Source organism: Ascaphus truei, chromosome 21 (genome assembly GCF_040206685.1).
Source record: "Ascaphus truei isolate aAscTru1 chromosome 21, aAscTru1.hap1, whole genome shotgun sequence".
In the NCBI taxonomy this organism is placed as follows: domain Eukaryota; kingdom Metazoa; phylum Chordata; class Amphibia; order Anura; family Ascaphidae; genus Ascaphus; species Ascaphus truei.
Genome location: NC_134503.1, coordinates 15,617,188 through 15,629,555, shown reverse-complemented (window position 1 = coordinate 15,629,555; position 12,368 = coordinate 15,617,188). Strand labels below are relative to the sequence as shown.

The following is a 12,368-nucleotide window of genomic DNA, read 5'->3' as shown; positions in this document are numbered from 1 at the left end:
CAGAGAGAGAGAGAGTAAGTCAGAGAGTCAGAGAGAGAGAGAGTCAGTCAGAGAGTCAGTTAGAGAGAGTGAGAGAGAGTCAGTCAGAGAGAGTGAGAGAGAGTCAGTCAGAGAGAGTGAGAGAGTCAGTCAGAGAGTAAGAGAGAGAGAGTCAGTCAGAGAGAGTGAGAGAGAGTCAGTCAGAGAGTGAGAGAGAGTCAGTCAGAGAGAGTGAGAGAGAGTCAGTCAGAGAGAGTGAGAGAGAGTCAGTCAGAGAGAGTGAGAGAGAGTCAGTCAGAGAGAGAGAGTGAGAGTCAGTCAGAGAGAGAGAGTGAGAGTCAGTCAGAGAGTGAGAGTCAGAGAGTGAGAGTCAGTCAGAGAGTGAGAGTCAGTCAGAGAGCGAGAGTCAGTCAGACAGACCCTGAGCCAGTACAGAATAAGTGCCCACAGCCTAGAAATAGAAACAGGCAGGCACAGACAGAACTGGAAGCCTCGGGAGATGAGACTGTGCCAAAGATGTGAGCTAGGAGAGGTAGAAGATGAAACGCACTTCCTGTTGCGTTGCACACAATACTCTGAAGTGAGGAGTGCCCACCTAGAGAAACTAACTGCTGTTATCCAGAACTTTAATAATATAGAAGAGAACCAAAAAATAGCGATCCTCCTGGGAGAAGATGAAACCACAGCAGAAATGGCTGCACACTATATCAGCACCTGCCACAAGCTGAGAGATGTCCCCTAACCCCCACACTCCTGTGCGAAACTATTACCCATATACCCTGCAATCATTATACCCTACCCCCTAGTATTCGTGTAATTATTCTCCCCACCCCTTACTACACCTCTTCACGCTTTGGCAATAATGAAATGTTCTTTCGTCATGCCAATAAAGCTGATTTGATTTGATTTGATTGAGTGAGAGTCAGTCAGAGAGAGAGAGGGAGTCAGTCAGAGAGAGGGAGAGAGAGAATCGGAGATGCCAAGTGTCAGGGAAAAAACATTAATTTTATCATTTTTTTTTTATACTGTACTTTTCAAAATAAACCTAAGTTTCTATGAACATTTAAATTTTTGTTTTTTTGCAGCCCACATTAACTTGAACCTTATTTATTTGGCCCGTGTTAGCCTTTGAGTTTGACATGCTTGTTGTATATCTTCTTTATTAATTTGGTTACTCTTCTCTTCACTCTCTCTAGTTCCATAATGACTTTTCTAAGGAGTGGTGCCCAAAATTGTACTCCATATTCAAGGTGTGGTCTAACTAATGCTTTATAAAGGGGCATAATTATGTTTATTTCCCTTCCATCCATTGCCCGTTTAATGCAAGATAAGATCTTGTTTTCCTTGCAGCTACTGCATGACATTGGGCACTATTGCTAAGCCTGCTGTCTACAACCACTCCTAAATCCTTCTCCATCAAGGATTCCCTCTTTTATCCCCATTTAATTTGTAAGTCGTCTGTTTATTCTTGCTTCCCAAATGCATAACCTTACATTTATCTGTATTAAACCTCATCTGCCATTTACCTGCCCAAGTTTCCAGCCTCTCCAAGTCCCGGGGATCGCAAGAGACCTCTGTAACTGCTTAACTTACCTTGGTTCCAACAACACGTCTCCATGGCAACTAGTATAAAATGACGCTGTGGGGTCATTTGACGCCGCAGCCGTGCATGGGAGGGGGGGGAGGGGCGCAAGCCAGAGGGGAGAGGAGGAAGGGCGGCGCATGAAGGTAAGTTTGCGCACCCCTGGACTAGGGCATAAGTGAAACAAAATACTTTGATACATTGATATTAATAGACACATTCGTTTTCACTCACATTTTAAAGCCAAACCTCTCACTCTCACACCTTGTAATGTGTGAGGTTAAAACACCTCTCTCTGGCTCTGCCATAAAGGGCTACAGTATAATGTCCATTTAGTTTTGAAACCATTTGGATCTTCAGACTCCCTCAAAGCCCTATCAGCACTTTTCCAGACACAAGCCTGAGTGTGGCAGTATAATAATACATATTAGAGTTAGTGGTGATTGTCCCTTATGAGATAATGTAATTACAGTAGCTCCCACAGGATTTCTGAAAGGAAGAATGACACAGTGAGACTTTACACTTCCCAAAATTCCAAGGCAACTCACACACCCTATTTTCATATAAGAGAACCTAATGATCCTACTAGCTGGTTATAAATAATCTCCTCATACTGTACTAAAAAAATAAACCCCCATGCCAAATGTAAATGTGACATTAGGGCACAGTTATATGTATGTGTTGAAGTACATGAATGGAACACCCAAAGGTATTGTGATGATTGAGTGAAGAGATAACAAACCTATCTGGCCCTTCATGGGGAAAAGCCACTATTGCCTGCACTTTAGTGAAGATACTCCTACATCTGAAAGTTCAGTGCACGAGGAACCAGATGATTGGCCCTGTGTGCCTTGATTGAAAGATAGTGACTGATCATTCTCACAGCCTTGAGTCCTATTCATCAAAAATAATCATGAACTAGACCGGATTCTGTAATCTTACGGGGAAATTTAGAATGGAAGTGGCCTGGCTGGTCTGTCTTGAAGTACTTCAGGGTCTTCTTTTCACATCTGTCCAAACTGGAATATAATGAAAGGGGGAGCAGTGGTAAATGAGTGTTCCATCTCTAATCTCTATATTCAGAGCTCCCATTGTGTCCTTGTAGTCAGAGGCTTATAAATAAATAAAAACCCTGTCACCTACTTGTTCCCAGACACCCATCTCACCCAGGATGTGCCCGTTCTAAAGTGGGGCTCAGTGCATATTAGTCATTTATAGCCCTATTAAGTCGTAAACCAGTGGACATGCAATGCACCTCCCTGATGAAGGGGCCCTGAGATGGCTCCAAAACGTTGGTTACCTATGGATTAAGTACCCTTTTCCTTTCATCTTCCTGTAGCGCTGGGTCATTTGATTTTGGTGAAATATCTTTTTTTTATACTATTTATGACGCGCACTTGCCAGTTGTGAGCTAATTGTTCTATGTATATGGTGTGTTTTCTCTCCACATTTGTGTGAATATATATATATACATATATATATATATATATATACATGTATATATATATATATATATATATATACAGAAAACAAGAAGAAAAAACAGGCGCACTCCTAGTGTGATAAAGTATAAAACAGTATTTTTGGGATTGTAAAATATAAAAGCGCACTCACAAACAGAGTAAAAATAATAGCATTTATGAGATATACTCAATCGCCTTGAAGCTGTGAAGGGAATGTATCAGCCTGTCCCGTTGATGCCACCTCTGGTGTATCCGTTGGTTCAGCAAGGTGCACTGGAGCTACTGCAGCCAGATGATGTAATAATCAGCAACACGGTCAGAGACTCCCTCCAGATACACCTCCCACAGCTCTCACTGCTCACCAGCAGGCAACTGCAAAACCGGAAGCGACAGCAGTCCCAAGCAAAATAGCAACAGCTCCAAGGTACTCTCTCCGTTCGTACAGTAATGTCAGCCACAAACTCACCTCTTTGGGAAACGCCCTACGCGTTTCGTCACTAAGGACTTCGTCAGGGGGCGAATTCAATGGTCAAAAGGGGTGACCTTTACATCACCTTTACTGTTGTGATTGGCCAGTACGGATGGTGGGCAGGTACTTTCAATTTCACAAATTTAACCCTGTTTCATTGCTGGACAACATTATACATGACAATCATAAAGCACTAGAGCCTATTTGTAAGCAGTTTAAACATATTCCTACTAACAAATGAAAACGAATAGCTAGATGAATGAACAACATACAAATAATAAATCTTAGAAGGACAGAGATGAAATATTGGATACATCCAAAAATAAACTATTTATAGAAATAAAAGAATAACACATTAAATAAGCACAGAAAAATCTCATTGGAGCAACACACAAGCATAATAAAAATCATAAGAGAAATGCATGACCTTTGAATAATAAAAATAAAAAATATAAAAATAAAAAGGGGGGAGGGGAAAGTAAAAGGAAAAAACGGGGGGGAAAGAGGGGGGAAGGGAGGTGGGAAATGGAACAGGGAATGGAAAAAGGGGAAAGGGGTGAAGGAAAAAGGGGAGGGGAAAAAGAAATATGGAGAGGAAGGAATAATAATAAAATACATAATATAGGGCATAAAATAAAATTTTTAGCCTACAGCACCTGGTAGTCCCAGGTGGTCTCGCATCCAAGTACTAACCAGGCCCAACCCTGCTTAGCTTCTGAGATCGGGCACATTCAGGGTGGTGTGGTAGGCAAATTATATAACAAATAATATATCATTAATAACCATTAGAAATGGAACAGGGAATTGAATAAGGGGAAGGGGGTGAAGGAAAAATAGGAGGGGAAAGAGAAATATGGAAAGGAAGGAATAACAATAAAATACATAATGTAGGGAATAAAGTTTGCTCCCAGTTTTGCCAACCTCTTCATGGGGTTGTGGGAGGACCTCCATGTTTGGGGGAACGCGTGGCTGGGGGCGGGCTTGGTATTCTATGGTCGCTTCATTGATGATATCCTTATTATTTGGGATGGGGAGAGTCACGTATTAGATCACATACTTACTTCTTTCAATGATAATTTGATGGGACTTAAATTTATACACATCATCAGCCAGGATACGATTACATTCCTAGATCTTGATTTGTTTATTGATATGAGTGATATGACAATTTAAAGCAAAACTCACTTTAAACCAGTGTCAGCAAACAGCTTTCTCCAATATAGTAGTAATCACTACAAAAAATGGCTCGATAATGTGCCTAAGAGGCAGTTCTACAGAGTACGGCGCAATTGCTCGAGGGACCTGGACTTTAAACATCAAGGTAATTTCTTGATGGATAAATTCAAGGCGAAAGGCTATAATATGCAAATAGTTGAACAAGCATTTAAGGATGCTGAAACATCAGATCGGGTTGACCTACTGTACTGATGAATTCCAAGACAAAAACTATGTCGAGAAAAAATGAGAAAACAAGTTATCAGTCCACTCCCACATTTATTACTCAGTACAATCATTCAGCTTACAGTATAAAAAATGTGTTTAAGAAACATTGGGGAATTATTCGAAGTGATCCGATTATTGGGCATCTGATGCCTGTTCATGTATAGTACCCATCATTTAAAAAAAAGCAAGATCTCTAAAGACCATCATTGCCCCCAGTAGGCTGAAGGATTCTACTACCAACTTTTGTAATGAAGACAAATAAAAATACCAAAATGAGAGATAAGGACAATTTTTCATGTGATAGGAATCGTTGCATTTCCTGTAGACACATAAATAAAAAAGATGCATTTACATCATTTTCAAATGGTATAACTTATAAGGTTAATGACTACATTGATTGCCTAAGTACATTTGTGATACTCTATATCTTATATCATGTGAATGTGGTCTCCAATATATTGGTAGAACAGCAAGAACTTAAGGCACACGGTTCCTAGAACATAGGAGAAATGTCATACGTGGGTTTACCATGCACAGTTTATCACGACACTACATTAGTAAACATAATAAAAGTCCATGTAGTTTGTCAGTTATGGGTATTGAATCCATTCCTTCTACTATATTGAGAGGTGATAGATTTAAGAAATTATGTACGTGTGAGACAAATTGGATGTATGTACTAGGTACATTACATCCGTGTGGATTGAATGATCATATTGATGTTAGCACTGTTGTTTAGTGTTATGGTACCAACATGTTTTGAGGTACGTCTCTGAGGTCTGGTTTGGATGGGTTTTCCTGTCCCCTCATTGATAGTTGTCTCATCTCAGTTTGGTTGGTTTTACTATAGGTGCTGCTTTGGCCCATATAGACATAACAGGTGGAAAGTGCATTTATTATTAATATCATTATTATTAATTAATAGTATAGACACATTAGGTCTATGCCTATGATTACACATACTTTGACACAAAGGTTTTTTGTACGTTTTTGGGGAGTTGTGGCCCCCATCGGTCCTGAGGTTGTTTCTGTCTCTGATTCTGCTTTCTCCAGTCTATGATTATTCTAATGGTTATTAATGATATATTATTTGGTATATAGTTTGCCTATGGCCACACCACCCTGAATGTGCCTGATCTTGTCTGATCTCAAAAGCTAAGCAGGGTTGGGTCTGGTTCGTGCGGATGGGAGACTGCCTGGGAATACCAGGTGCTGTAGGCTAAAAAATTTATTTTATCCCCTATATTATGTATTTTATTGTTATTCCTTCTTCTCCATATTTCTCTTTCCCCTCCCCTTTTTCCTTCACCCCTTCCCCTTTTTCATTCCCTGTTCCATTTCCCATCTCCCTTCCCCCCCTCTTTTGCCCACATTTTTTCATTTTACTTTCCCCTCCCCCCCTTGTTTTTTTATTCACAGGTCTTGCATTTCTCTTATGATTTTTATTATGCTTGTGTGTTGCTCCAATGAGATTTTTCTGTGCTTATTTAATGTGTTATTCTTTAATTATTATATATAGTTTATTTTTGGATGTATCCAATATTTCATCTCTGTCCTTCTAAGATTTATTATTTGTATGTTGTTCATTCAGCTAGCTATTCGTTTTCATTTGTTAGTAGGAATATGTTTAAACTGCTTACAAATAGGCTCTAGTGCTTTGTGATTGTCATGTATAATGTTGTCCAGCAATGAAACAGGGTTAAATTTGTGAAATTGAAAGTACCCACCCACCATGTGTACTGGCCAATCACAACAGTAAAGGTGATATAAAGGGCACCCCTTTTGACCATTGAATTCGCCCCCTGACGAAGTCCTTAGTGACGAAACGCGTAGGGCGTTTCCCAAAGAGGCGAGTTTGTGGCTGACATTACTGCACGAACGGAGAGAGTACCTTGGAGCTGTTGCTATTTTGCTTGGGACTGCTGTCGCTTCCGGTTTTGCAGTTGCCTGCTGGTGAGCAGTGAGAGCTGAGGGAGGTGTATCTGGAGGGAGTCTCTGACCGTGTTGCTGATTATTACATCATCTGGCTGCGGTGGCTCCAGTGCACCTTGCTGTACCAACGGATACACCAGAGGTGGCACCAACGGGACAGGCTGATACATTCCCTTCACAGCTTCAAGGCGATTGAGTATATCTCATAAATGCTATTATTTTTACTTTGTTTGTGAGTGCGCTTTTTATATTTTACAATCCCATAAATACTGTTTTATACTTTATCACACTAGGAGTGCGCCTGTTTTTTCTTATTATTTTCTGCAGATATCCTTGGGATTTGGTGATCCTTATATACGGGCAGCAAAACTCCAGTGGACTAAGTACATTTTTTGGAATTTCAACTGACATCTGGTTTTTATTTTATTTTTTATGTTTCATATTTTTTATTTTTGCTATAGATTTCAGTTGTTTTTATCACAAATTCGCCCTTTTGGGGAATTCTTTGGTCAATAGCCTTGTTAACTCTATCTGATTTACACAGCTGATTTATCCTTATCAAGCTTCCTAAGGCGCTACTCCAATTTGTTTGTGATAGATATATATATATATATATATATATATATATATATATATATATATATATATATATATATATATATATATATATATATATATATATATATATATATATATATATATATATACACACACATACACATATATTTGAGAGAGAAAAAATGAGGAGAGAGCGCACACCCCATAGAGTAAAAAAGTACATTATTTAGTGAGATTCTTCCCCCTCCTTTTCCTTTCCCATCAATAAATGTACTTTTTTACACTATTAGTGTGGCGCTAATATATATATATATATATATATATATATATATATATATATATATATATATATATATATATATATATATATATATATATATTTTTTTTTTCAAATAATAAAATCACTTGTTAGCACATTCACATGTCTTAGGTAGGTCTTCAACGCTGCCTTTCTCTATTATCCACTGCAGCAAGGGATTCTGGGAATTTACATGCAAATGAGCACACAATGTGTCACCTTTTGTCTAACAATCCATTGTTACATGGAGCCCATATAAGCTAATGCTTGCTGTTAACACAGCTTTAAAAGCACAGCATGGGAATCAGATGCAAAGCCAGAGAAAACATTCACAGACATGTTTTAATCTTAATGGGTATCATCAGTGGTTGGTTGTACTGCTGGCTTTGCATTTTCAAGACTGTAGGGTTTACCATCACGTATTACGTTATGGTGGGTGAAAAAGGCAACAAGAAACCTCCACCGTATTGCATATAGCAAATAAAAAGATAACTTGTGAGCACATTCACATGTCTTAGGCAGGTCTGCAACCCTGCCTTTCAACATTATCCACAGCATATAGTGCTTCCACTGCAGCAAGGGATTCTGGGAAATGACATGCAAATGATGGGGATAATATATATATATATATATATATATATGTGTGTATATGTATATGTGTGTTGGTATATTTATATATATATATTATATACGTACTCATACACTTGTGGATATATTGATGTGGTTCATAAGCCAGTTTCCATTTTAGCATGTTCTGTAATACTGCTGAGACCAGGTTTTACTGGCGCTAGCGGGAATAACACCGGAATGAGAGATGAATGGGCCCAGTGCACAGAAAGCAGATAAACGACCTTCAAGAATGAATAATTGTTTTGTTCTTTGTTCTAGAAACTTTCTCTTCATACTAACAAGCCATGTAGAGGTTCATTTGTAGTTAGGAAAAAGCTATATCATGCCTGTTGGAGAATAGACTGTGCAGAACAGAACCTATTAAACATGTCACTGTTATTAGTTTGTTTCCAGGAGGAACTGGCCAATTAAACCAGATTTTTAAAATAATATGAAGGCCACGGAATTGCCTTGGTAATGTGGTCCGAGGCAGGGACGTCAACAGGGGGTGAGTGCCGAGTCAATTGTCCCGGGCTGGGCAGATGTGGGGGGACCCCAGATTTCCCCCGCAACTGGTGCGGCGGGCCCGTCCCGTCTCTGTGCCTGGCGTTGCCCCCCCTTGGGGATCATTGTGTGAGTATTGTTGTGTGGGGGAGTATTGTGTGAGTATTTTTGTGTGGGGGTGGAATTGTGTGGGCAATGTGGGAGCGGTGCGTGTGTGTGTCCAGTGGGGGAGCAGTGAGATGGAGAGAATGGAGAAGTGAGAGGAGTGAGTGAGGTGAATGAGGGAGAGAGGGGAGGTTGAGGAGTGAGAGGTAGAAGGTAAGACTGGGAGGGTGATAGTGAAAGGTGGGGTAATAGAGGTGGGTGAGAGAGCGAGGAGGTGTGGAAGAGAAAGAGGAGGACCTACGATGCTGCTGACAGGGGTGGGGGGGGACCTGATGGAAACTCCCAGACCAATGAAGAGCCATTGCTGCAGCATAAGCAGGTTTCTTTACTTACTTGACAAAAGTTTCCACGACTCCCAAGTTCCCATCAGCAGTCTGTGTGATGACAGTGGTGCCCATTTTCATGCTCAGTTTATTGGGCTGGAGCCAATCGAAGTTGGAGGCCACAGCAATTCGGTACCACTTCCCTATAATCTAGAACCATAGTTCCATTAAAGGGACAATTCTTATAATCCCGTCATTTACCTTCATCAGGTTCCAGAGACATCTGGACAGAGACATCCATCCCACATATTTAACCCCCTGAGTGCGTAGCAATGTGTCTACGACCCCTCTGGTTCTCAAGGTGTTACATGTAGTTACAAAACCATTGTAGTACAGGTACCAACAAAGCGCTGTGGAGAATCAGGCTAGTTATTGCTCTTCTGACTGCAGGACAGCACTACACCTACCAATAGCAAAGATCTATTTGAAAGTAGAAGATATTGTATTTCTTTGATAAATACAGTTGATGTTTTTAACGAGATATATACATTTAGAGCTGCAATCCATGCTGCTCTTTTACATGATCACAGCATAAAGATCCCGCAGGGCAGGTTCATGCTATTTTAGCTCCGGGATCTTTCCCTAGAAAAAGTTATAGTTTTTTCCTTCGGACATTGTTATTATTTTTGTACGGGGCAAACAAGCGAGGTACCGGGTCCCCCTCAATAGCCAGCCATGGCTCACTGGGCAATGTCATGGGAGAAAATTGCTACTTACCTACTCATCATGCAGACACATCAAGCATTGCCCCCTATTTATCTATGTAACCAGTATTGCACCCAGGCTACCCAAATCACCAAATCCTACTTGTATGTAGCGAGCAGATACGCATAGAGTACCACACGCACCCATTGCACAAACAGTGTTGACTCAAGCTCCTATTTTGTATATAAGTGTTATTCCATAGGCAGTGCAAGCTGCCTATCCAGCAGAGGCTGCCCTGCCAACTATAAATATATATATATATATATATATATATATATATATATATATATATATATATATATATATACAGGCATACCCCGGTTTAAGTACACTCACTTTAAGTACACTCGCGAGTAAGTACATCTCGCTCAATAGGCAAACGGCAGCTCACGCATGCGCCAGTCAGCACGTCCTGAACAGCAATACCGGCTCCCTACCTGTACCGAAGCTGTGCGCAAGCAGGGAGACTATAGAGCCTGTTACAAATGCCTTATTTACATCAGTTATGCACGTATGTGACGATTGCAGTACAGTACATGCATCGATAAGTGGGGAAAAGGTAGTGCTTCACTTTAAGTACATTTTCGCTTTACATACATGCTCCGGTCCCATTGCGTACGTTAATGTGGGGTATGCCTGTATATATATATATATCATATACAAATATAACTTGTGAGCACATTCATAAGACATGTGTGCAACCCTGCTTTTTGCTATTAGCAATTATCACCTACAGTAGCATACAGTGCTTCCACTGCAGCAAGGGGCACTGGGAAATGAGATGCAAATGAGCACACAGTTCCACCTTTTGTCTTGAAGCCATAATTACATGACACCCTTAAGCCAATGCTTGCTGCTTTAATCACAGCTTGAGTCATATTTTCATCCACAATAACCTAAATATCGTGTGGTGAAGACCTACTCAAGTCTTAAATTGCAAAGCCAGTACAAGCAACCTCACACTGATGAGACCACAAGGTCAAAACAGTCTGTCTGTGAGTGGGTTCACTGGCTTTGCACCTCATCCCAGGCTATGTTTAAAAGCTGTGTTTAAAACAGCAAGCATTGGCTTAAGGACGTCATGTAATTATGGCTTTAAGATAAATGGTGGCACTGTGTACTCATTTGCATGTAATTTTCCAGAATCCTTTGCTGCAGTGGAAGCACTGTATGATAGGTGAAAATGGCGAAAAGCGGGGTTGCAGACCTGTCTAAGACCTGTGAATGTGCTCACAAGTAATATTTTTATATGCTACACGGTGGAGTGTTTTTAGTCACCTTTTCACCCACCATAACCTAAATAATGTGTTATATAGATATAGATATCTATATATCTATGGGGGTCATACACTAAGCAGTGATAAGTGGTTTTCTGGGTGCTATGCACAAAGCAGTGATAAGTGCTTTTAAGTGAGATAACTGCCTTTATAGCGTGATACTGCCTGCTGTGAGATTCACAAAGCAGTGATAACAGTGCAGTAACCTGCTATAATGGCTATTTAAAAGCACTTATCACTGCTTTGTGAATCTCACAGAATGCAGTATCGTGCTATAAAGGCATTTATCTCACTTAAAAGCACTTATCACTGCTTAGTGCATAACCCCCTATATATCTATATCTAACTATATATCTATACACACACACACACATGACAGTGTAGGCAGTGCACGCTACCTACCCCGCAGAGACACTGCTCTGCCAATCCACATTTTATATATGTATCATATATAAACAGTGTAGACACCATTTGTATATAAAATTGTATAGAGTATTTAGCCGATCACCACTAACTCACCTCAGCTTGCCATACTTACTTTATCAGCCTGGAAGTCTGGTTGAACGGAAATATCACACCGGGCACACACGGCACTCAAGGCAAACAGGGCCACTAAGCCCAAACTAAGCGGAAGTCCCTTCATTGTGCAATCTTGGTCCCAGATATTATGATGTTTCCTTCTGTGTATGTGAGCAACACACTGAATCCTGACCACTTTTATACAGAGCTGGATAACACAGTTAGACAATCACACAGCTGGGACCAGATCATGTGCTTAGAGGCCGGCTTTGGCAAGTGCAAGCATTACCCTCTGTGCCCCTCACAGTTGAGCTGCAGAGCCGGAGAACGTTATAGAATGTACCCAGAGGGCAGGGGAGGAACCTGGAACACGGGAGGAGAGGGGGGGGGGGTTGTGATTAGTTTTGATGGGGAAGAAGGGTATGTCATCGGTTGTGTAACCAGTCCATGTGAAACACATTGGGGCCCATGGGTGTCCGCAGAAATTTTTTCGGGGGGGGGCATAATTTTAACGGCCAGTGCCCGGCGTGAAAGTGGTGGTG

General features: G+C 40.6%; 2 protein-coding genes and 1 pseudogene across 2 annotated transcripts in view; 1 reads left to right on the top strand and 2 right to left on the bottom strand.

Moving 5' to 3' along the window:
- Window positions 1-12,070, bottom strand: part of LOC142472217 (lipocalin-like) — a 225,673-nt gene extending 213,603 nt beyond the window's left edge. Inside the window, exons 1-3 of the mRNA XM_075579109.1 lie at window positions 11,846-12,070; window positions 9,336-9,475; window positions 2,504-2,580 (exon numbers count right to left, since the gene is read on the bottom strand). Coding sequence (XP_075435224.1) covers window positions 2,504-2,580; window positions 9,336-9,475; window positions 11,846-11,950 — 322 coding nt within the window. The 5' untranslated portion in view covers window positions 11,951-12,070. The remainder of the gene's footprint in view (window positions 1-2,503; window positions 2,581-9,335; window positions 9,476-11,845) is intronic.
- Window positions 1-12,368, bottom strand: part of C8G (complement C8 gamma chain) — a 251,962-nt gene that overhangs the window by 82,101 nt on the left and 157,493 nt on the right. The window lies entirely within an intron of this gene.
- LOC142472444 (5S ribosomal RNA) lies at window positions 6,041-6,157 on the top strand (annotated as a pseudogene).